We start from the raw sequence: 23,050 nt of genomic DNA on the forward strand, positions 1-23,050 counted from the left end.
GAATAGTCGCATCCTCGCAAGGAAGTGACTGGAAAACAGTTTCACCCTTACCCTACCCCTCTCTCCCACATTGAAAAATCTAAAGAAACCTCCAAACATACTGTTAAGACAAACTAAAATAAAAAAAGATAGAAAAAATGGACAGATTGTGGCAGAGGCTGCCATCAATGCGGCGCCCCTAATGTACAAGATGATAGTTGTAATAATATACAAGTGGGACCCATTGGGTCCCTGTCACATGGGAGGCCTGGTCCCCCAACGCACCCTGTTCCCCAATGCAATATTCCACCACTCATCTATAGCCCCCATGGAAGGCTTGGTACCCCAACGCAACCCATTCCCCAAGGCAATATTCCACCCAATGCAATATTCCACCACTCACCCATAGCCCCCAACTGTGCAGGGGCTGCTCATTTTGCCTTATCCACACTCCCTCATTTTTAAACTTTAAAACATTTAATTGCACTTGCTGGCAAGCAGGACTCAGTGTACTTGGATAACAACAATGTTGCAAGCGGGGCTACAATCCCATTGTCACGTCATAGCTGTAAGCACAGGGAAGATTTTTTTTCAAATTGGGGTTTTGTAAATCTAAAAAGATAGACAGACAGACAGACAGACAGACAGACAGACAGACAGACAGACAGACAGACAGACAGATAGATAGATAGATAGATAGATAGATAGATAGATAGATAGATAGATAGATAGATAGATAGATAGATAGATAGATAGATAGATATCCTGAAGCAGCAGAACAGATATGTAAACATAGTACTCCGTAAACCCCAAAATATACAACAACAACAACAACGTTCAGTAGGAATAAATAAAATCAAACAATAATAGTCACTGAAATTATTAGGAATATAATTAAAAGCAATATAACATTTATCAAGAAGGTTGTTACTTACTGTATATAGGACCAAATTTTAAGATAATGGAATGAAATAAAACCTAGATTAAATTAAAAGTATGAGTAAATGTGTGTGTGTGTGTGTGTGTGTAAAGAAGTGTGTGTTGGAGTGTGTGTGTGTTACAGAGTGTGTGTGTGTGTTACAGTGTGTGTGTTACAGTGTGTGTGTGTGTGTTACAGTGTGTGTGTGTGTGTGTGTGTGTGTGTGTGTGTGTGTGTGTGTGTGTGTGTGTGTGTGTGTGTGTGTGTGTGTGTGTGTGTGTGTGTGTGTGTGTGTGTGTGTGTGTGTGTGTGTGTGTGTGCATGTGTGTGTGTGGGTGTGTGTGTGTGTGTGTGTGTGTGTGTGTGTGTGTGTGTGTGTGTGTGTGTGTGTGTGTGCGTGTGTGTGTGTGTGTTACGTGTGTGTGTGTGTTACAGTGTGTGTGTGTTTACAGTGCATGTGTGTGTTACAGTGGGTGTGTGTGTGTGTGTGTGTGTGTGTGTGTGTGTGTGTGTGTGTGTGTGTGTGTGTGTGTGTGTGTGTTACGTGTGTGTGTGTGTGTTATATGTGTGTGTGTGTGCTACAGTGTGTGTGTGTTATATGTGTGTGTGTGTGTGTGTTATGTGTGTGTGTGTGTGTGTTACAGTGTGTGTGTGTGTGTTACAATGTGTGTGTGTTACAGTGTTACAGTGTGTGTGTGTGTGTGTGTGTGTGTGTGTGTGTGTGTGTGTGTGTGTGTGTGTGTGTGTGTGTGTGTGTGTGTGTGTGTGTGGGAATGTGTGTGTGTGTGTGTGTTAGTGTGAGTGTGTTTGTGTGTGTGAGAGTGTGTGTGTGTGTGTGTTGGAGTGTGTGTGTTACAGGGAGTGTGTGTGTGTGTTACAGGGAGTGTGTGTGTGTGTGTGTGTGTGTGTGTGTGTGTGTGTGTGTGTGTGTGTTACAGGGACAGGGAGTGTGTGTGTTGGAGGCTGGCAGAGGGATTATGACTCCTCGTCATCACCAAGGTTTTGCAAAGTTTGTGCTGGATCCAGTTTCACATGTCCTCATATATACCTGTGTCTGCCTGTGATCTTGCCAAGTGCTGCAGACACGTTGTGCCGGTTGTCTCTGCTCCTCCACGGACTGTCAGGTTAACATTCGTTGAGAAGCATGGCTGTAAAATCGCTGCTCAATGGAACCTTGGTGGAGAAGTCCTTCTTCAGCCCCAATGAGAGGCAGTTTGCCTCTGCCCCCAACTGTTCCATGAATCTGCCAACTCTCACCTCCTCTGGAGTTATCCGAGTGTCTGTCACCTTCATCCTTTTAATCTTCTCAGTCAGCAGCAACGTGACGTTCCTGGTGATCCAACGCAGGAAGAGAGCATCGCGCCTCAAGTTGCTGCTCCACAATCTGATGGCTGCCAACTTGGTGGAGACGCTGGTAGTCATGCCAATGGATGGTGCGTGGAATATCACCGTGCAGTGGGTCGGTGGCCAGTTCCTCTGCAAGGCCCTGAACTTCCTCAAGCTATTCTCCATGTACTGTCCTGCACTCATGATGGTGCTGATCAGCCTGGACCGATACCTGGTCATCACCAAACCCTTGGCAAGCAGGGCGGCAGGGCTCCACACTGGCAAGTACATCATCGCTACCACCTGGCTCCTCAGTCTGCTCTTGGCTTTGCCTCAGGTAATGAATCTATGCGGCATTGCCATTGTAATTGTTACAGCTCTAATAGCAGCAAAGTGTTAGTCTGCTTGTAGATACATTTACAGTGTACACTGGCAATCAAAGTGCTGGAGGCTGTGGGCCAATAGACAATAGATGCAGGAATAGGCCATTCGGCCCTTCGAGCCAACACCGGCATTCAATGTGATCATGGCTGATCATCCCCAATCAGTACCCCGTTCCTGCATTCTCCCCATATACCCTGACTCCGCTATCTTTAAGAGCCCTATCTAGCTCTCTCATTGAAAACATCCAGAAAACCGGCCTCCACCGCCCTCTGAGGCAGAGAATTTCACAGACTCACCACTCACTGTGAGAAAAAGTGTTTCCTCATCTCTGTTCTAAATGGCTCACTCCTTATTCTTAAACTGTGGCCCCTGGTTCTGGACTCCCCCAACATCGGGAACATGTTTCTTGCCTCTAGCGTGTCCAATCCCTTAACAATCTTATATGTTTCAATGCGATCGCCTTTCATCCTCCTAAACTCCAGTGTGTACAAGCCCAGCTGCTCCATTCTCTCGGCATATTACAGTCCCGCCATCGCGGGAATTAACCTTGTAAACCTACACTGCACTTCCTCAATACCAAGAATGTCCTTCCTCAAATTAGTGGGCCAAAACTGCACACAATACTCCAGGTGTGTTCTCACTAGGGCTCTGTACAACTGCAGAAGGACCTCTTTGCACCTATATTCAATTCCTCTTGTTATAAAGGCCAACATGCCATTCGTTTTCTTCACTGCATGCTGTACCTGCATGCTTACTTTCATAGACTGATGTACAAGGACCCCCAGATCCCATTGTACTTCCCCTTTTCCCAACTTGACACCATTTAGACAGGTTCATGCCCAGAGGTGGTGGTGATGCAGCCCCTCCCTGTACCCACTGACAGTGAAGGAGTGGCAACATAATTCTGCCCCAGCACAGTGTGTGCTTGAGAGAGGAGCCCAGTGCTGGGTGATGTTTGCTGCACCTGTCCTTCAGTTAGAGTGCACAGACATAGGTATGACATCTGAGGAACCGGTTACTGCAGGAATAATTCACCAAGGTTCAACAAACGTTTATGGCAGCTGATTGGCTCCAATGATGTTGCTTGTATGGACTCTCTTATTAGATAGCAAGGACTTAAATTTGTTTCCAGGTCAGGTCGAGGGGGGGGGGGGAGTTCCCCCCGCCACGGGTACCATGTAATCCCGTGCTACCTGCTCCATGGTCGGATAGTCGGTGACTAAACTGTCTCCCCCACCTGGTTTGCCAGGTGAGCAGGGGGCTGTGGACCCTCAGCAGGACTAAAAACAAGACCTGTCAAAGGGCGGATGAGCTCCTAGCGAGCCAATGGCCATTCACACTTCAGTAGAAGTTGCGATCACTGTTGTACACAGCATTGTAAGGAAAATTGATAAAACACACACACCAAAATCCTATACTTCCACTGGCGGAGGTCTGCAGGAACTGGAGGACAGAGAAGTGTGGTGCGTCCGTCACCGTTCCCGTCGGAAACCAGCGCCACTGTGTCGCTGATGTTTTCATCGATGATGAATCAATACAGTTTGCATGCAGAGGAAACAGTCAGGAATTTTAGACCGGGTAGAATTTGTGAGGTGGGTCATAGAGGGCTTCCTGAAACAGTGTGTGGATGGTTCAACTGAATGAGGAAGCATATGAAGGAAGGAACTGCAGATGCTGGTTGAAACCAAAGATAGACACAAAGTGTTGGAGTAACTCAGCGAGTCAGACAGCATCTCTGGAGAAAAGGAATAGGTGACGTTTCGGGTTGAGACCCTTCTTCAGTCTCAACCTGAAACCTCACCTATTCGTTCTCTCTAGAGATGCTGTCTGACCTGCTGAGTTACTCTAGCACTTTGCATCTATCTTTGAGGAGGTAGCAGACTAGGCCTTGTACTGGGAAAAGAGGCAGGCCATGTGACTGATGCCACAGTGAAAGACCATTTTGTGATCAGCGATCGCAACTCCATAAGTTTTATGATGGTTACAAATAAGGATAGGTACGGAGCTTGGGGGAAGTTAAAACATTGGGGGAAGGCAGATTACAACATTGTTAGACAGGAGTAAGGGAAAGGGAAATTGTGAGCAATTGTTAGTGGTCAGTCCTCTTCTGACACAAGGGAGTCGTTGATAAACCAGTTTAGGACCTACATGTTCCAGGAAGGAGGAAGGATAAGGGTGGGAAGGTGAGTGAACCTTAGAGGATCAAAGAGGTTGTAAACATGATCAAAAGAGGAAAGGAAGCCCATGTAAGGTTTACAAGGCTGAAATCAGACAGGCCTTTGAGGAATTAAGAGCAAGTAGGATAGAACTCGAGTCACGTTGGAAGGGTAAGAAGGTTCCATGAAATGTCTTCAGTGTCAGATTAAGGAAATCTCAAGGCTTTTTAAACTAGAGGGTGACTGAGAGAAGGTCGAGCCTATCGAAGATAAAGAAGGCAATCTGTGATTGGAATCAGAGGATGTAGTGGGCATTGAATTAGTACTTTGCGTCTGTTTTCACCAAGGAGAAGGACATGGTGGACAGAGAGAGTGGACAGTGTGGAGAACACTAATATACAAGGGCAGTTTGAGATGAAGAAATTGTTGGGGGTCTTGAAGAGCATTAAGGTGGATAAATCCCCAGGGCCTGATGGGATCTATCCCAGGTTATTGAGCGAGGCAAGAGAGGACATTGTGAAAAACTCTGCATCTTCTGTAGCCACGGGGGAGGTCCCAGAAACTGGAGAGTAGCCAATGTAGAGTTAATCCAGGAAATTATAGACAGGTGAGTCTCATGTCATTGGTATGGAAGATATTGGATTTTGGATAGGATTTATTCCCATTTGGAAGAGAATGAGTTAATGTTTGGCCCAGATCCCTCTTAATATTTCCTATCCATGTTCCTGCCCAAAGGTCTATAACCAGTGGACCCGCAGAGATCTGTGCTGGGACCACTGCTGTTTTGATTATATACAAACAGATACTGTATGTAGATGGAATGATTATTATGTTTGTAGATGACACCAAGATTACAGTGGTTACAGACTGGGAGGAAGGCTGTCAATGTAAACAGCAAGATAGATCAGCTACAGAAATTGGTGGAGAAATTACTGCTGCAGCTGAATCCAAATGTGAGGTGTTCTTCTTGCGTTTGAGGCAGCAGAGGTTATGTAACGGCCTCCAGATGCTGTAGCCAGTTCAATGTGCTGTTGTCAAGGGCCGAGAGGTCTTCCCCTCCACCAGAGGGGCGGGAGGATAGTGTAGTCGAAAATGATGTGAGGTGTTCAACATTGGGAGGTCGAATGTAAAGGGGAGTCAAGTCAAGTCAAGTCAAAGGATAATTAAAGCTTTCACTGCACCTCAGTAAACTAAACTAAATGGTCGAGAGACAAGACTATTTAATTGTCAAATGTGTAGAGGATGGAACAGTGAAATTCTTGCAGCGGTATAACAGTGCTTTTGTTACCAGGGGCATTTAATATGTGAGTCAGGAAGTCATGCTGCAGCTTCATAGTTGAGATGGATACAACATTTGAAAGACAGGTATATGAAGGATTTAGAGGTATATGGGCTAAACGTGGTCAGGTGGGACTGGTGGAGATGGGGCAGTTTGGTCGGGATGGGCAAGATGGGCCGAAGGGCCTGTTTCTGTAATATGACTATGATTTGAAGGCCTGAGCTTCAGGGAGAGGTTGGACAAGCTATGGATGTGTTCCTTCAACACAGGAGGCTGAGGGGTGATCTGATAGAGTTGGATAAGATCATGAGGGGAATTGATCGGGTGAAGATAGTCTTTTACCCAGGGTCTGGGAATCAAAACCAAGAGGACATATGTTTAAAGTGAGAGGGGAAAGATTAAATACATTTTCACTCAGATTGTGGTGGGTGTATGAACCAAGTTGCTAGAGGAGGTATGTGTAGGAACGAACTGCAGATGCTGGTTTAAACCAAAGTCGGACACAAAAAGCCAGAAAAAGGGTCCCAACCTGAAACGTCATCCATTCCTTCTCTCCAGAGATGCTGCCTGTCCCGCTTAGTTACTCCAGCATTTTGTGTCTATCTGCTGGAGGATCTGTTGAGGCAGGTACTAAAACAGCATTTCAAAATCACTTAGCCGGGGACATGGATAGGACAGGTTTAAAGGGATTACAGACTAAGTGGGACCCATTGGGTCCCAGACACACGTGAGGCTTGGTCCCCCAACGCAACCCATTCCCCAATGCAATATTCCACCACTCACCTGTTCCCACAACGCAATGGTGGGAGCATTCTGTAGACGGGGAACGGGGATGGCTTCAGGCGTGACCTGTCGGGGGGCTGGTGGGGTGTGTGGGGGGGGGAGGGGGTGTGTGTGGAGGAGGGGTGTGTGTGGAGGAGGGGGGGTGTGGGGGAGGGGGTGTGTGTGGGGAGAGGGGTGTATGGGGGAGGGAGGGAGAACGGGTGTGTGTGGGGGGGGGGGGGGGGGGGGGGGGGGGGGGGGAAGGGGTATGTGGGGGAGAGAGGGGTGTGTGGGGGGGGGTGCGGGTGTGTGGGAGGTGGTGTGTGGGGGAGAGGGGGTGTGTGGGGGAGGGGGGGTGTGTGTGGGAGGGGTGTGGGGGGTGTGTGTGGGGGGGAAGGGATATGTGGGGGGGGGGGGGGTGTGGGGGGAGGGTTGTGTGTGGGGGGGGGGGATTTGAGGGGTTGCGAGGGTGGGAGGTTGTGGGGCTAGGGGAGGGGTTGTATGTGGGAGGGGGGGGAGTGTGGGCGTGTGTGGGAGTGTGAATGTGGGGGAGGGGGTGTGGGGGGGGGGTGCATGGGGGAGGGTGTGTGTGGGGGACGGGTGTGTGCAAGAGAGGGGTGTGGGGGAGGGGGAGTGTGCATGTGTGTGAGTGGGGTGGGGTAGGCTGTGTGTGTGTGGGGGGGGGGGGGGGGGGGTGTTGTAGGGGAGGACGTGTGTGGGGGAGGGGGTTTATGGGGGGCAGGGGGTTTATGGCGATAGGGGAGGGGGGGTGAATGTGGGAGGGGGAGGGGTGTGGGTGGTAGGGGGTGTGGGGGAGTTCTAGATTAACCCTTATTAATTCTTGCCATGTATAATCTTCACCACACATATGTGCATGCCACCCTTTACATGCTATTACGGTACTACACAAAGACTCTCTCTCGCTCCCGCTCACAAGCTAGCGAAGCCAGATGTGAGCAGCTGGCTGTTTGTATGTGCCTGTTTACTCAATGGAATAAAGTTTGATTTCACCATGTGTGTCTATTTCATATGGGTCGCCGATAAACATGGTGTCAGAGTCTTGAATCACGTCTCCATCTATTTTGCCTAAATTTATTTATTTATTCATTTTACATTGAATAGTGGATAGTTCCTTACACAGACCAGATCCTTTGGTGTTCGACAGTGAGCTTGCTGAACGGTGGCGCATCTTTGAGGTGGAATTCTGGATTTTCATTGATGCTGCCCACCCTGCAGCTGCATCACACACTGTTGCGTCAATTCTCCTCATTGTGGCGGGCACAGAGGCTGCCCTGCGGGCACAGGATTTCCACTACAGCTCAGAACATACCGATCTGGCAACACATGTTGTGACCCCAGCAGAATCCATCAGAGACCCGGTCTGCCTCCTCCGAAAGTTCAGAAACCTGTGCCAACTTCGCACCAAAGTTAACATGAAGCACCACAAGTGTTTTTCCCGTAGCCTACAAGAGGGCGAGATGGTCGAATCCTACATTGGTGCCCTCAAGAGCATTGCATCCAGATGCCACTTCCTTGATGTGCTCATCCACGGCAGATTCGTATATGGCATCCTGAATGATACGGTGAGAAACCAATTACTCCGGGATGATGAGCTTACACTTGATAAGGTTGAACGTGCCTGCCGGGTTGCAGAATATATATCAAAGCCTTGGGACTGGGTCCACACTCTGCCTATGACACCCATGCCTTCTATAGGTCCCCTCGACAAGCATTAACCCCTCAACAATTGCCTAAACTCCCAGGGAGGGTAACTGATCATCTAGTCAATAACTATGGTAATTGCGGTGACTCACACCCGAAATTTCATGAGCAATACCCAGCTTAAAGCAAATCTTGTCTATCTTGTAAAAAGAGAGGCCATTTTATCCGGTGCTGCCATGCCCATGCCAACAGGGCCCAGTCACAACAATCTCTGTATGCTCTTGAGCCCACACTCTCCATTTAGGCACTGAAATACAACTGCAGCACCTGCAAGATGTCAGCCAGAACATACATTCTTGTATTCATGGTTCTGTGGCTACAGACAGTGATCCCATGACAATGCTCAGTATCAACAACACCAAGGTTGCTGCCAAGATAGACACAGGAGCGAGATGTAATGTGATTTCTCTGGCAGACTTCCAAAGAATTCACAACAATGAAACTGTTCTGAAAACAAACTCGAGGTTACATCCATTTGGTGGGGGGAATTGCAACCAGTTGGTACAGTTACATTACAATGCCATCTAGCGTTTCAAGTTTACAACTTGGAATTTTTCATCGTTAGAGGGGAAGTGCCCCTCCTTCTGGGCAAAGACGCATGCCGTATTATGAACCTAGCTTTCTTCAGCAAAACTGTGTACTAGCTGTCGATACAAAGACTTTTTTGACAATCAGCTGGGCAAGCTTCCCACAGAATACAGCATTGTAACCGACAAGGAAGTTATACCTGCCATTCATTCTCCTCACTGAATCCCGCACGCAATGATGGACCACGTCAAAGCTGAACTTGACAGAATGGAAACACTGGGTGTGATAGCCCCTGTCAATGACCCTTCCTCCTGGGTCTCTACCATGTTCGCAGCAGTCAAGAAGAACAAAGACAAAATAAGGATCTGCATCAACCCTAAGGATTTAAACTGCCATCAAATGACCACACCAGCCGATGTGGACGTTGGAAGAGGTTGCTGCCAGCCTGGGTAAAGTCACAGTCTTCTCTGTCCTAGATGCAAAAAACGCATTTTGGCAAATACCGCTAGACCAGGCATCCATGTTAACCACATTCGCAACGCCCTTCGGACGCTACCGATTCTTTCGAATGCCATTTGGCATCAATTTAGCCAGTGAAGTTTTCCAATGTACTATGGAACAACTCTTTATTGGCTACCCGTGCACCATAATCATGGATGACATCCTGCTCGCCAGGCGTAACGCACAAGAACATGACTCAAACCTGAAACAAGTCCTGGATTGTGCCAGATAAATCAATCTCAAACTCAACCCCCTCAAGTGCAGGTTTCGGGTCGAGGAAGTGACTTATGTGGGCCACATATTCACCAACAACGGACTCAGGCCAGACCCATCTAAAACCATTGGCACCAATGAAATGCCAGCACCTACGGGTGGGATGTGACTGCTCTAAAATGATTTCTAGGCACGGTAAACTACCTGGGAAAATTCATCCCAAACTTCAGCGAGCTGTCAGCCCCGCTGTGACAACTGACCCACAATCATACACACTGGTCCTGGCACCAGCACCAGCACCAGCATTTGAAACCCGCAAACAACTAATGTCTTGCGCTCCAACCCTCCCATACTTTGATGCCGAGTTACCCGTCACCCTCACCAGTGATGCCTCCCAGTATGGGCTGGGTGTTGCTTACCTACAAGAGGACAGGAAGGGTCACAGACCAGTTGCCGATGTCTCCCGCACCATGACCAACAATGAACAGTGCTACGCTCAAATTGAAAAGGAGCTACACCCTGTAGGGAGGTGGGGTGTAGGGGAGGGGAGGGATCGGCCCCGGCTCTGACCGCACTCCTGGCTCCAGGACCCGACTCCGGACTCCCTCAGCTGCTCCCGTTCCCAGCGCTTGTCGCGCTCACAGCCCCTGCCCGCGAAACAGTCCACTCCCGCCCATGGAACACATCCCACCCCCGCCCGCAGAACACAGCACACACCCTGTTGCTTCAGCTTAATTCTTGGTGGCTTCTGGACGGGCGGCTTCTGGACGTGCTCACAGACTCAGCGTCGCCTCCGGGGCTTTATTCTCCAGTATGTGCCGGAAGCGGCATTACCATCATGGTGACTGACAGGCAAGATGACCAATCTGCTGATGTCACGATTTTTTAAACCTTTATAACTTTTGTAATCTTCCACTGATTGGAATAAAACCTGGTGACTTGGAGCAGAGGAGATCGATGAGTAAGGTGGCGAAAAAACCCTAGTGATATACGGTAGTATTTTTGCACAAATTTAAAAACCATGCAGACTGGAAGTGGTCAAGATTAGAGTTTTAGGAATAGGATAGATTGACAGACAGACAGACCGACCGAGGGGAGTCTCGATAGTATAACAAATTATGGGTCGAGTGGGAGGGTGGGATAAAGTCTCAGAACACTAGCAAGTTTGCGGATGACACAAAGCTGGGTGGCAGTGTGAGCTGTGAAGAGGATGTTAGGAGGTTGCAGGGTGACCTGGACAGGTTGAGTGTGTGGGCAGATGCGTGGCAGATGCAGTATAATATAGATAAATGTGAGGTTATCCACTTTGGTGGCAAAAACAAGGGGGCAGATTATTATCTCAATGGGGTTAGGTTAGGTAAGAGGGAGGTGCAGCGAGACCTGGGCGTCCTTGTACACCGGTCACTGAAAGATGGCTTACAGGTACAGCAGGCAGAGAAGAAAGCTAATGGAATGTTGGCCTTCATACCAAGAGGATTTCAGTACAGGAGTAAAGAGGTTCTTCTGCAGTTGTATAGGGGTCTGGTGAGACCACATCTGGAGTATTGTGTACTGTTTTGGTCTCCTAATTTGAGGAAGGACATCCTTGTGATTGAGGCAGTGCAGCGCAGGTTCACGAGATTGATCCCTGGGACGGCGAGACTGTCATATGAGGAAAGATTGAAAAGAATAGGCTTGTATTCACTGGAGTTTAGAAGGATGATGGGAGATCTTATACAAACATGTAAAATTATAAAAGGACTGGACAAGCTAGATGCTGGAAAAATGTTCCCAATGTTGGGCGAGTCCAGAACCCGGGGCCACCGTCTTAGAATAAAGGGGAGGTCATTTAACACTGAGGTGAGAAACAACTTTTTCACCCAGAGAGTTGTGAATTTATGGAATTCCCTGCCACAGAAGGCAGTGGAGGCCAAGTCACTGGATGGATTTAAGAGAGAGTTAGATAGAGCTCTAGGGGCTAGTGGAGTCAAGGGATATGGGGAGAAGACAGGCACGGGTTATTGATAGGGGGCGATCAGCCATGATCACAATGAATGGCGGTGCTGGCTCGAAGGGCCGAATGGCCTCCTCCTGCCCCTATTTTCTATGTTTCTATGTTCTTAATATATTTGATTTTATTTATTTTTCATTTTTCAGCTATGGCTCTTCAAAATGCTCCACTACACAGAACCCTGCACCTTCTCACAGTGTGCGACCCTCGATAGCTTTCAGGGGCAATGGGACCAGACAGTCTACAACTTCTTCACCTTCGCGTTCCTCTTCATTGTCCCGCTGTTCATCATGTTGATCTGTAACTTCAAAATCATCATTGAGATGACAAAATGGCTGCGTCCAAATGCCAACCGTACGTTCACCGCCCTTCACATCACCTGCTCCTGGTGTTCACAAGCATGTATGAGAGAGATCTAATGTATCTAGTGCCAAATCTTTATTCTTTCTTTCTTTTAAAATCTTTTTATTGGATTTTTTCCCAAAAAAACAGACAAAACATAAAAACAGAGCAAAAAGAATAATGATAAACATAACAATGATATTGATACATAGGGATCAGGATTACATTAATAACGGGTATAACAGGTATAACCTAAATATGAGAACAGTGTCAAAATACACATTGAATATGCTCCCAAGTCTTTAAGAAAAACCTTATAAATGTAGAAAAAAACCCCAAGATAAAAAGACAAAAAGAAAAGGAAAAAAAGTAAAAAACAAAACCCTAAACCCTAAACTAAAGAAAAAAAGGAAAAAAAATAAAACAAAGTAAACAAAAACAAAGCAAAACAGAATCTGAGCTGAGAATTTCAACAATTTAAGTCTGTTTGTCATCAAGTCCGTTCCACCCTATAGAGGTAAAATAGTTTTTTACTAAAGAAAAAAGAGGGAGCAAAAAAAATAAAACAAAAAATGTTGAAAAACATTTTCCCCAAGTCTTAGAAATCTAAGCTGAGTTAATTTCAACAATGTCAAGTGCTGATTTTTTCTAAATTTAGTCCGTTCCACGTTATAGAGGTACCACTGGAGTGTGGTTATAATGGGTAGAGAGGGAGCCATTTAAATGGTGATATAAAAATGTTAAATACAATCAACCGATGGGCGGTCTTATCAAATGAATAAAATCTAACATTGCTAGCCAGAATAATAGGATGAGGTTGTAAATCAAACCTAAAACTACAGAAATAGTATCAAACATTTATTTCCAATATTTTTACAAAAGTGGACAGGACCAAAACATATGTGTCAGTGACGCCACTTCAGAGTTACATCTGTCACAGGTAGGATTTATATGACCATAAAAACAAGCTAACTTATCTTTTGACATATGAACTTTGTGAACCACCTTGAATTGTGTCAGAGCGTGTGTCTTGCACACATTGAAGAGGTATTAACTAATTGAAGAATGTTCTCCCATTTCTCTACAGATAAAGACATTTGTAGTTCTCTTTCCCAGTCATTCTTAATTTAATCAAATGTATCTATTTGTAATTTCAAAATCAACTAATAAATAGTTGTTATTAATCCTTTCTGATAAGGGTTCAAATGTAAATTTTCCCCCAAAATTTCGGTTTGATGTGTTAGCGGAAAAAGGGATAGAGTAGCCTTCAAAAAATGTCTAATTTGTAAATATCTAAAAAAGTGTGAGTTAGGTAAATTATATTTATTGGAGAGTAGTTCGAAAGACATAAAACAACCCTCCATAAACAAATCCCGAAAAGCTACTAATTCCTTCCTCTTCCATAACAAAAAGACTTGATCAGTACTAGATGGGTGGAAGCGAAAATTGGATAAGATAGAACTTGATAAAATAAAATCATTTAGTCCAAAAAACTTACGAAATTGAAACCATATTCGGAACGTATGCCTTATTATACGTATATTTATTCAATCTCGTAATTGTAAAAGGTAACGAGGCCCTTAGAATAATAGCCCTTGTAAGGAATCACGTTCTAGGTTTATCTATCCTGGGCATTGGGTATCTTCTAAATCTTTTGACCAAAATGTTAAATAACGAACATTGGCTGCCCAGTAGTGAAGTCTAAGGTTCGGCAACACCAAACCACCATCTTTTTTTGATTTCTGTAAGTGTTTTTTACTTAGTCTGGAGTTTTTATTCTGCCATATATATGAAGAAAGTTTGGAATCTATAATATCAAAGAAAGATTTGGAAATAAAAATTGGTATCGTCTGAAATAAATACAGAAATTTAGGTAAAATGAACATTTTAACAGCATTGATTTGGTCAATTAAGGATAAGGACATTGGTGACCATTTAGTTAACTGATGTTTAATATGGTCAATTAAAGGCATAACATTAGCTTTAAATAAATCCTTGTGTTTCATGGTGATCTTAATACCTAAATAAGTAAAACTTTCGGTAGTCAATCTAAATGGAAACTGTCCATAACTCGAAACAAGATTATTTAATGGAAAAAGCTTACTCTTACTAAGATTTAGTTTATAACCAGAAAAAATACTAAATTGATTAAGTAATGCTACTATTGCCGGAATAGATTTCTCAGGGTTAGAAATAAATAATAACAGATCATCTGCATAGGTGTCCTTGAGACTCTTGAAAGGCGCCCATAAATAAAATGTATTATTATTATTATAAAGGGATAGCTTATGTGTCTTATTCCGCGGACAATACCAAAAATATTAGGGGATTCCCTAATAGCGGTGGCTAAAGGTTCCAAAGCAATATCAAATAGTAAAGGACTTAGGGACAGCCCTGTCTAGTACCTCGAAAGAGCCTGAAAAAAGGGGATCTCTGATTATTAGTAAATAATGAAGCCTGCGGTATATTGTATATACAGCGTCAAATAAAACCCCTGAATGTGTCATCTCACTCGATGCCGAGATGGTGTTTGATAGGGTAGGATGGGAATACTTATTCAATACACTTGAAAAATTTAAGATTGGTCCAAAATGTATTTCTTGGATCAAGCATGTAATATTCATTAATCTCCTAATGTTAAAGTATGAGTAACGATTTTTAATAAAACCTGCCTGATCTTCAGAGATAATTTGCGGTAAAATATTTTCCAATCTCATAGCTAATATTTTGGAAAGAATTTTGGAATCTACATTTAACATTGATATAGGTCTATATGATGTCACTTCGGTAGGGTCTTAATTAAAGAAATAGATGCTTCATAAAAAGATTGTGGTAATCTATTCCTTAATAAGGCTTCTTTAAATACCTTGCATAGCCAGGGAGACAATAAATTTGAAAAATACTTTAAAGATTCTACTGTAAACCCATCTAAACCGGGAGCTTTACCAAAATTAATTGAACAAATTGCTTTCTGTATTTCTTCTTCCGTGATGGGTTCATCTAAGAACAGAGACTCATTATATGGTAAGTTTGGTAAGTTCAGTTTCTTTAAAAACTCATGCATTATATTGGAACCAGTAGGAAAATCTGATTGGTATAGGGAGGTATAAAATTTCTGAAAGGTTTTATTAATTTTGTCATGGTCTACAGTTAGTGTACCATCCCGTTTACTCACTTTAGTAATCTGACGCTTGGCCGACACCGCTTTCAACAGATTAGCGAGTAATTTACCAGATTTTTCGCCATGTATATAAAATTGACTTTTGGTTTTAAGTAGCTGGTTCTCAATCGGTGATACTAATAACAAATCATATCTCAATTGAAGTTCAACTCTATTCTTGAACAGCTCTAAACTAGGAGCTTTTGAATATTTTTTATCAATTTCTTTAATCTCGTCAGCCAATGTGCATATTTCTTTTTGTTTGGTTTTTGTAATCCCGCGGAGTATGAAATAATTTGTCCACGAATATATGCCTTAAAAGTATCCCAGACTACAGCATTGGATATTTCTTCAGTAGAGTTTGTCAAGAAGTAAAAAGCAATCTGATCTTTCATAAAATTAATAAAGTTTAAGTCTTGAAGCAAAGTAGCATTAAATCGCCATTGTTTAGCACTAAACTTGGAGTCAGGCAGTTTGATTGATGGTTTCAATGGTGCATGATCAGAAATAGCAATTGCATCATACCCACATGCAGTGACCAATGGAACTAGCCGAGAATCTATTATAAAATTGTCGATCCAAGAATAACTATGATACACATGAGAGAAAAAAGAAAATTCTTTGTCATTTGGGTGTAAGAATCTCCAAATTTCTAACATTCCCGAATCAAGTAAAAAATAATTAATAAAACTAGCTGATTTATTTGGAAGCACATGATCAGATGTAGACCTGTCAATCAAGGGATTCAGACAGCAATTGAAATCTCCACCCATTATTAAAAAGTGATCATTTAAATTAGGAAAGGATGCAATTAACTGTTTAAAAAACTCAGGGTGATCAATATTTGGTGCGTAAACATTCACCATAGCAGCTTTTTGCTTATAAAGAACACCGGTAATCACCAAACATTTGCCATATGCATCAGAAATTGTTTCATAATGAACAAACGGAATTGAGGAGTCTATAAAAATAGAGACTCCTTTCACCTTAGCCTGTGAATTTGAATGAAATTGCTGTCCTCTCCTAAACTTGAAGAATCGTAGATTGTCATCTTCCCTTACATGAGTTTCCTGAAGAAAGATAATCTGAGCATTTAGTCTGTGAAGAACTTTTTTTTTAAATGTCCTCTTAATGGGATGGTTCAAGCCATTCACATTCCATGAAAGGAAGGTAATAACTTTATCCATATTGCTTGTAAAAATCATATGGGATGCAATGGGTTAATTTCTTGAAGCCTAATAGTTCATGATACTGGAAGAAGAAAAATCTAGGGCGGAGCCAGAAGTGACGACTTTTCAGACATTTTTGCAGTTCAGACTTTGCACAAATGGAGAACACTAAATAAGGAACGTAAAACCCCTCCACCCCTCCCACCCCTGTAAAGCCCCAAACTGACCAATAGGCAGTCAGTAAGCTAACTAATCCCATCCCCAACCCCATCTCTCCTAGCAACCGCATCCGACATAGAAAGGGTCATATTTGCCACTCCCTAGTCATAACAACGGTCATTGTTATCGTTTGAAAGAGAGAAAAAAAAATACAGGCTGGCAATGGAGTTAATGAGCGAATCCAAGGTCAAAATATGAAAAACAAGAACAGCGTTCTCTTAGTTTGTCTAACGACAGGGGAACACGAATTAACAAAGAAATTCTTAAAAGTTAGTATATATAAAAGAAAAACAACTCGTCCAGTTAAATTCTTAATCGGGGAACACAAATTAACAAAGAAATTCTTAAAAGTTAGTATATATAAAAGAAAAACATTCGTCCAGTTAAATTCTTAATCATTACCAAACGATATGTTGTCAAAATAGGAACAGTAAATCTCCAATTATAACTTAATCAGCTATCAATTACTCCCCTTCCTCCTCGTAACTCTCCAAAAAGCTGGATGCATCTTGAGGATTGTTAAAAAATCGAGTATTACCGTTGAGAAGTCGAATACGCAATCTAGCTGGGTATAGTAAGACTGGGTGCAGCTTTTTCTGGAACAAATCAGACATTACATTATAAAAGGACTTTCTTATTTCCAAAAGCTCGTAACCATAATCAGGAACAAACCAAAACTTGCATCCTTCATATTCTACCACGCCCAACTTTTTTGCTGCCTGGAAAATATTCTCCTTCATTTGCAAAAAGTGAAACCGAATGATCAGGTGTCTCGGTTTGTTACCGGATTTCTTCCCAACCCTGTGTGCGTTTTCATTGTGCTCAATGTTGAAAGTTTCCTTTATCATTTTAGAAGCATATTTTTTAACATTATCTCCTTCTTGACCTTCCGGCAAACCAACAATTCGTAAATTCAAATGACGGCTTCTGTTTTCCAGGTCCATGTTTTTAGACTTGTATTGCTGAAGTGCTCGAGTGTTTTCATACATTCACCGTCCAGGGTTCGCAAAATATCAATTTGATCCTTTTGTTCACGAAGTTCATCTTGTAACAAAGACAGTTTTCCTTGGACTTCCTTCAGTTTGGACAAAACTCCTTTCACCATTTCTTCCAAACTGCCAAATCTTATTTTCATTTCATTTTTCAGTTCATTTTTCAATTCATCGTTCATTTTCGATATTGCTTCTATGATACTGGAGTCAGAAGCTGTAGCTGTAGTTGTGGCTTTCCCCTGCTCCTTCCTTGGGGAGCCTCCTTTCCTTCTTGTCTTCATCCTTTTCAATATTAAGACGTGTAAAAGTGATATCAACACTTTATGGAAAGTTAGACCGTGTCTTGAAGTCAAATAGTCACAAGTAACATTGAAAGAGTGGTAAATGGAAGTTAAAAGTTAAGGGAGCAAACAAATTTGCAACCTTACAGCATGCTCCCACTAGGAGAGCCCAAATCTTAATTCACCAAACAAAGAAAGTTACTTTTGTAGGATAGAACTACAGATGCTGGTTTAAATCGAAGGTAGACACAAATTGCTGGAGTAACTCAGCAGGACTGGCAGCATTTCTGGAGAGAAGAAACTGGTGATGTTTCGGGTCGAGACTCTTCATCAGTCTGAAGAAAGGTATTGACCCGAAACGTCACCTATTCCTTCTCTCCAGAGATGCTGCCTGTCCCGCTAAGTTACTCCAGCATTTTGTGTTTACCTTCAAAGAAAGTTCCTTACTGCAGAAAATTATTGTAGAAGCATCAAGGTCTAGAGCAGGGAAAGTGGCATTTGGCCCATCTTCTCCATGGCAACTAAGAGATCCAGCTCAACTCGTCCCACCTGCCTGCATTTGGCCCATATTCCTCTCAGCCTTTCCATTCGATGCACATGTCCAAGTGTCTTTTAAATGGTGTGATAGTGCCTGCCTCATCTACATTCTCTGGCAGCTCGTTCCATACACCCACCACCCACTAGCTGACAATGTTGCACCTCCGGTTCCTATTAACTCTTTCCCCTCTCACCTTAAACCTATGAACTCTACTTTGGACTTCCCTACTCGTTCAAAAAAGACTTTGATCATCCACCTTAACTACACCCCTCATGATATTAAATTCCTCTAAAAATTACTCCTCCTGCCTATCCAACCTACTTACAACTAAAGCCTTCCAGTCTGGTAACACCTTAGTGAATCTTCTCTACATCCTTTGCTGGGATTAATGACATGCCGACTATAACAGGGTGGGCAGTACAGCACACACTACTGCAAGCGTGGTCTTACTGATGACAGTTGTGACATGATACCAATGAAGTCAAGCAAGCCAAATGCCTCCTTTACCTCCCTTTCTACCTCTGTTACCACTTTCAGAGAACCATGTGCCTGCACCCTTAGTTCTCTCTGTCCTACAACACTCTCCAACATGCATTTTGTTCGGATTAGGGGATTGCAGGCAGCTGCAAGGCTGATAAGTTTGTTATTGAAGGGAATTTTATTTTTCCAATATAGACATATACAGTATATACTGCAAAAGATTTAGATGGGGCAGAATTTGTCAAATGCTTGGGGCCAATGTTTGATCTAGTCTTAGGAAATTGGGATGGGCAAGTGGATCAAGTGTTCATGGATAGAAACATAGAAAATAGATGCAGGAGTAGGCCATTCGGCCCTTCGAGCCTGCACCGCCATTCAATATGATCATGGCTGATCATCCAAATCCTGTACCTGTCTTCTCTCCATACCCCCTGATCCCTTGAGCCACAAGGGCCACATCTACCTCCCTCTTAAATATAACCAATAAACTGGCCTCAACTACCTTCTGTGGCAGAGAATTCCAGAGATTCACCACTCTCTGTGTGAAAAATGTTTTTCTCATCTCGGTCCTAAAAGACTTCCCCCTTATCCTTAAACTGTGACCCCTTCTTCTGGACTTCCCCACCATCGGGAACAATCTTCCTGCATCTAGTCTGTCCAACCCCTTAAGAATTTTCTATAAGATCCCCCTCAATCTTCTAAATTCTAGCGAGTACAAGCCAAGTCTATCCAATCTTTCTTCATATGAAAGTCCTGACATCCCAGGAATCAGTCTGGTGAACTTTCTCTGTACTCCCTCTATGGCAAGAATGTCTTTCCTCAGATTAGGAGACTTAGGATGAGTCGTTTGGGACCAGTGACCATTGGTCTATTAGCTTTAAGATAATTATGGATAAAGACTGGGCAGGCCCAAGAGATAAAATTCTGAATTGGGGCAAAGCCAACTATGATGGTCTTAGACAGGAACTTGTTCAAGTTGATTGGATCATGATGTTTGTGGGCAAATGAATGTCTGGAAAGTGGGATGTTTTTAAACATGTCAACTTAAACAAAATTTAAGTCATGCATGTCCCTTTGAGAGTGAAGCGCAGGGCAGATGGGCATAAGGAAGCTTAAGTGATGAGAGAAATTTAGGCTGATTAAGAATAAGAAGGGTGCATGGGGCAGGTATATGCAGCTGGGATCATGTGTATCCCTGGAGGTGTTTCGGGAACTGTGGAGCATAGTTAAGGAGGAAGGGGATGAAAAGGGACAGGAGAAAGCTCTGGCAGATAATATTAAGGAAAATCCAAAGATATTTTTTAAAGTACATTGAGGGAAAAAGGGTAACTAGAGGGAGAAACCAAAGCTGTCATCTGTTGCTGCTTGTGGATTATATCAACAATTTGGATGATAATGTAGGTCATAATTAGTAAGTTTGCACATCACTCTAAAGTGTGTGGTATTGTAGATACTTACGATGGTTACCACAGGATCTTGATGAGCTGAGCAAGTGGCCTGAGGAATGGCCAATGGAGTTAAATGCAGTTAAGTGTGAGGTGTTGCATTTTGGGAAGTCAAGTCATGGCTGATCTATCTTTCCCTCTAAACCCCATTCTCCTGCCTTCTCCCTATAACCCCTGACACCCGCACTAATCACAAATCTGTCAATCTCTGCATTAAATATACACAATGACTTGGCCTCCACAGCTGTGTGTGGCGATGAATTCCACAGATTCATCACCCTTTGACAATAGATATTCCTCCTCATCTTTCCTGTCTGAAGCTGTGCTCCTAGACTCTCCCACTAATAGAAACATCCTCTCCACATCCACTCTATCCTGGCCTTTCCCTATTCTGTAAGTTTCAATGAGGCTCCCCCTCTTTAGGGAGAGGTTGGGCTAAGATTATTCCTTCAGCACAGTAGAGTGAGAGGTTGGTGATCTTATAGAGCTGTATAACATAATGATGGGAATAGACAGGGTAAATGCAGTCTTTTGCCCAGGGTAGCGGAATCATAAATCAGAAGACTTTGTGAGTGGGCCAAATTTAATAGGAATTTAAGGATCAACTGTTTAACTCTGAGGCATGGGGGTGTATGGAACGAGCTGCCAGAGGAGGAATTATGGCAACATTTAAATGTAAATGGATAGGTAAATGGATAGGAAAGGTGTAGAGGGATATGGGCCAAAGACAGGCAAATGGAACTAGCCTAGATAGAAACATAGACAGTAGGTGCAGGAGTAGGCCATTCGGCCCTTCGAGCCAGCACTGCCATTCAATATGATTATGGCTGATCATCCACAATCAGTACCCTGCTCCAGCTTTTCCCCATATCCCTTGATTCCGTTAGCCCTAAGATCTCAATCTAACTCTCTCTTGAAAGCATCCAGTGAATTGGCCTCCACTGCCTTCTGTTGCAGAGAATTCCACAGATTCACAACTCGCTAGGTGAAAAGTTTTTCTTCATCTCAGTCCTAAATGGCCTAACCCTTATTCTTAAACTGTGACCCCTGGTTCTGGACTCCCCCAACATCAGAAACATTTTTCCTGCATCTAACCTGTCCAATCCTCTAAGAATGTTATATGGAGCATCTTGGTGGGCAGAATTGAGTTGGGCTGAAGGGCCAGTTTATATACTGTATGATTCTATGACTAAGACAGAAGATACATTTGTGCAGTTTAAATGAGGTCAGGTAATTTCCTCAATGGTCTTCCAGAGACTTTAAATATTCTGCACGTATTGTTCATTTTAGTATTCTCTGTTGGCATCATTATTATTTCAGAAATTGTTGAATTTCCCTTAATATTGATTTTACAGAGATCGATCTGAAGCAGACAAGGAACGGAATTCCAAAAGCTCGCATGAAAATAATGAAAATGACCATTGCTTTTATCATTTCTTTCATGATCTGCTGGACTCCGTACTACCTGCTGGGAATCTGGCATTGGTTTGACCCAGAACTCCACAACAAGTTGCCTGAGCCAGTCAATCACTTCTTATTTGTCTTTGGGTTACTAAATCCATGCATTGACCCACTGATCTATGCATATTTTTCTTAATTCATTCTCAAATATGACGCTTATCTTTCTGTTGTGTATTGTTGACTGTGACAGATGTTAATGCTAGCTGAATCGCAGACCCCTAGTGTGGAAGAAATTAATTTAGAGGGAAATTAAAGGAAAATTAGACTTTACAAGTTTGCGTCAAGAGATTTTATTGCATGATATCATGAAGAGATGGCGTCAGGTAACTGCGCACCAGTACTCTGACTTCACAGCAGAATTAGCCGACAGTTATACTGTGCAGTAAACAACTTGTTAGATACAGCTATTAAAAATATATACTATCTGCGACAGGGGTTGGCAACCTAAGGCCCCCAGGCCGAATGCGGCCCGTAACCCATAATCACCCGGCCCGCCGAGCGCCCACCCCCCACTCTCCCTCCACGAGCGCCGAGCTCTGGTGGTACCGCATCCTGCGCAAAGCCGCCGGCACCACCGCGCACCTTCTGTGAACACGTTTAGGAAAGAACTGCAGATGCTGGATAAATCAAAGGTAGACAAAAATGCTGGAGAAACTCAGCGGGTGAGGCAGCCTCATGCAATCCTTGCATGTCTCACCCGTTGAGTTTCTCCATCATTTTTGTCTACCTTCCGTGAACACGTGATTTGATGCCTGCCATCCGGGGCAGGACTGGGGCGGGATGGGGGCGGGATGGGAGTGGGATCCATGATAGAGTGTACAAGGCACTTGATAGATGTGGCCAGCCGTCCGCTCACAGACATGCGTCCCGGCCCCAATGCAGAACAAGGTTGCCCACCCCTGCTCTACTACATAGCTACCAATTATTTCATTATTAATAACATACTTTGTGGTTATGTCAATCTTATTCAACAACAGATGGTTAATACAAGTCAAACACGATACATGAGCTTCTTGACATTATTCTATCTTACCTTTAAGGTGGCTCACGCCACCATCCCCTCTCTGAGACAATCACCAGTAACATTTCTATGGCACTAGTGGTAGGGGGTGCGGGTGGTCTACTGTAACACCTCACAGAAGGGGAAACAAGCTTTGTTATCTCCTTTCATGTTACATTTACCATCCGCCAACACATTCCCAGA

At 43.6% G+C, this 23,050-nt stretch overlaps 1 protein-coding gene across 1 annotated transcript; it reads left to right on the forward strand.

Moving 5' to 3' along the window:
- The first annotated feature begins 1,819 nt into the window (after window positions 1-1,819).
- Window positions 1,820-22,115, forward strand: LOC129694328 (gonadotropin-releasing hormone receptor-like). Its single transcript, XM_055631031.1, has 3 exons — window positions 1,820-2,561; window positions 11,906-12,113; window positions 21,741-22,115. The coding sequence occupies exons 1-3, from the start codon at window positions 2,043-2,045 to the stop codon at window positions 21,980-21,982; spliced, it is 969 nt and encodes a 322-aa protein (XP_055487006.1). The 5' UTR covers window positions 1,820-2,042; the 3' UTR covers window positions 21,983-22,115.
- Window positions 22,116-23,050: the final 935 nt, after the last annotated feature.

The sequence above is a fragment of the Leucoraja erinacea genome, unplaced genomic scaffold (assembly GCF_028641065.1).
Source record: "Leucoraja erinacea ecotype New England unplaced genomic scaffold, Leri_hhj_1 Leri_627S, whole genome shotgun sequence".
Taxonomy (NCBI): Eukaryota; Metazoa; Chordata; class Chondrichthyes; order Rajiformes; family Rajidae; genus Leucoraja; species Leucoraja erinaceus.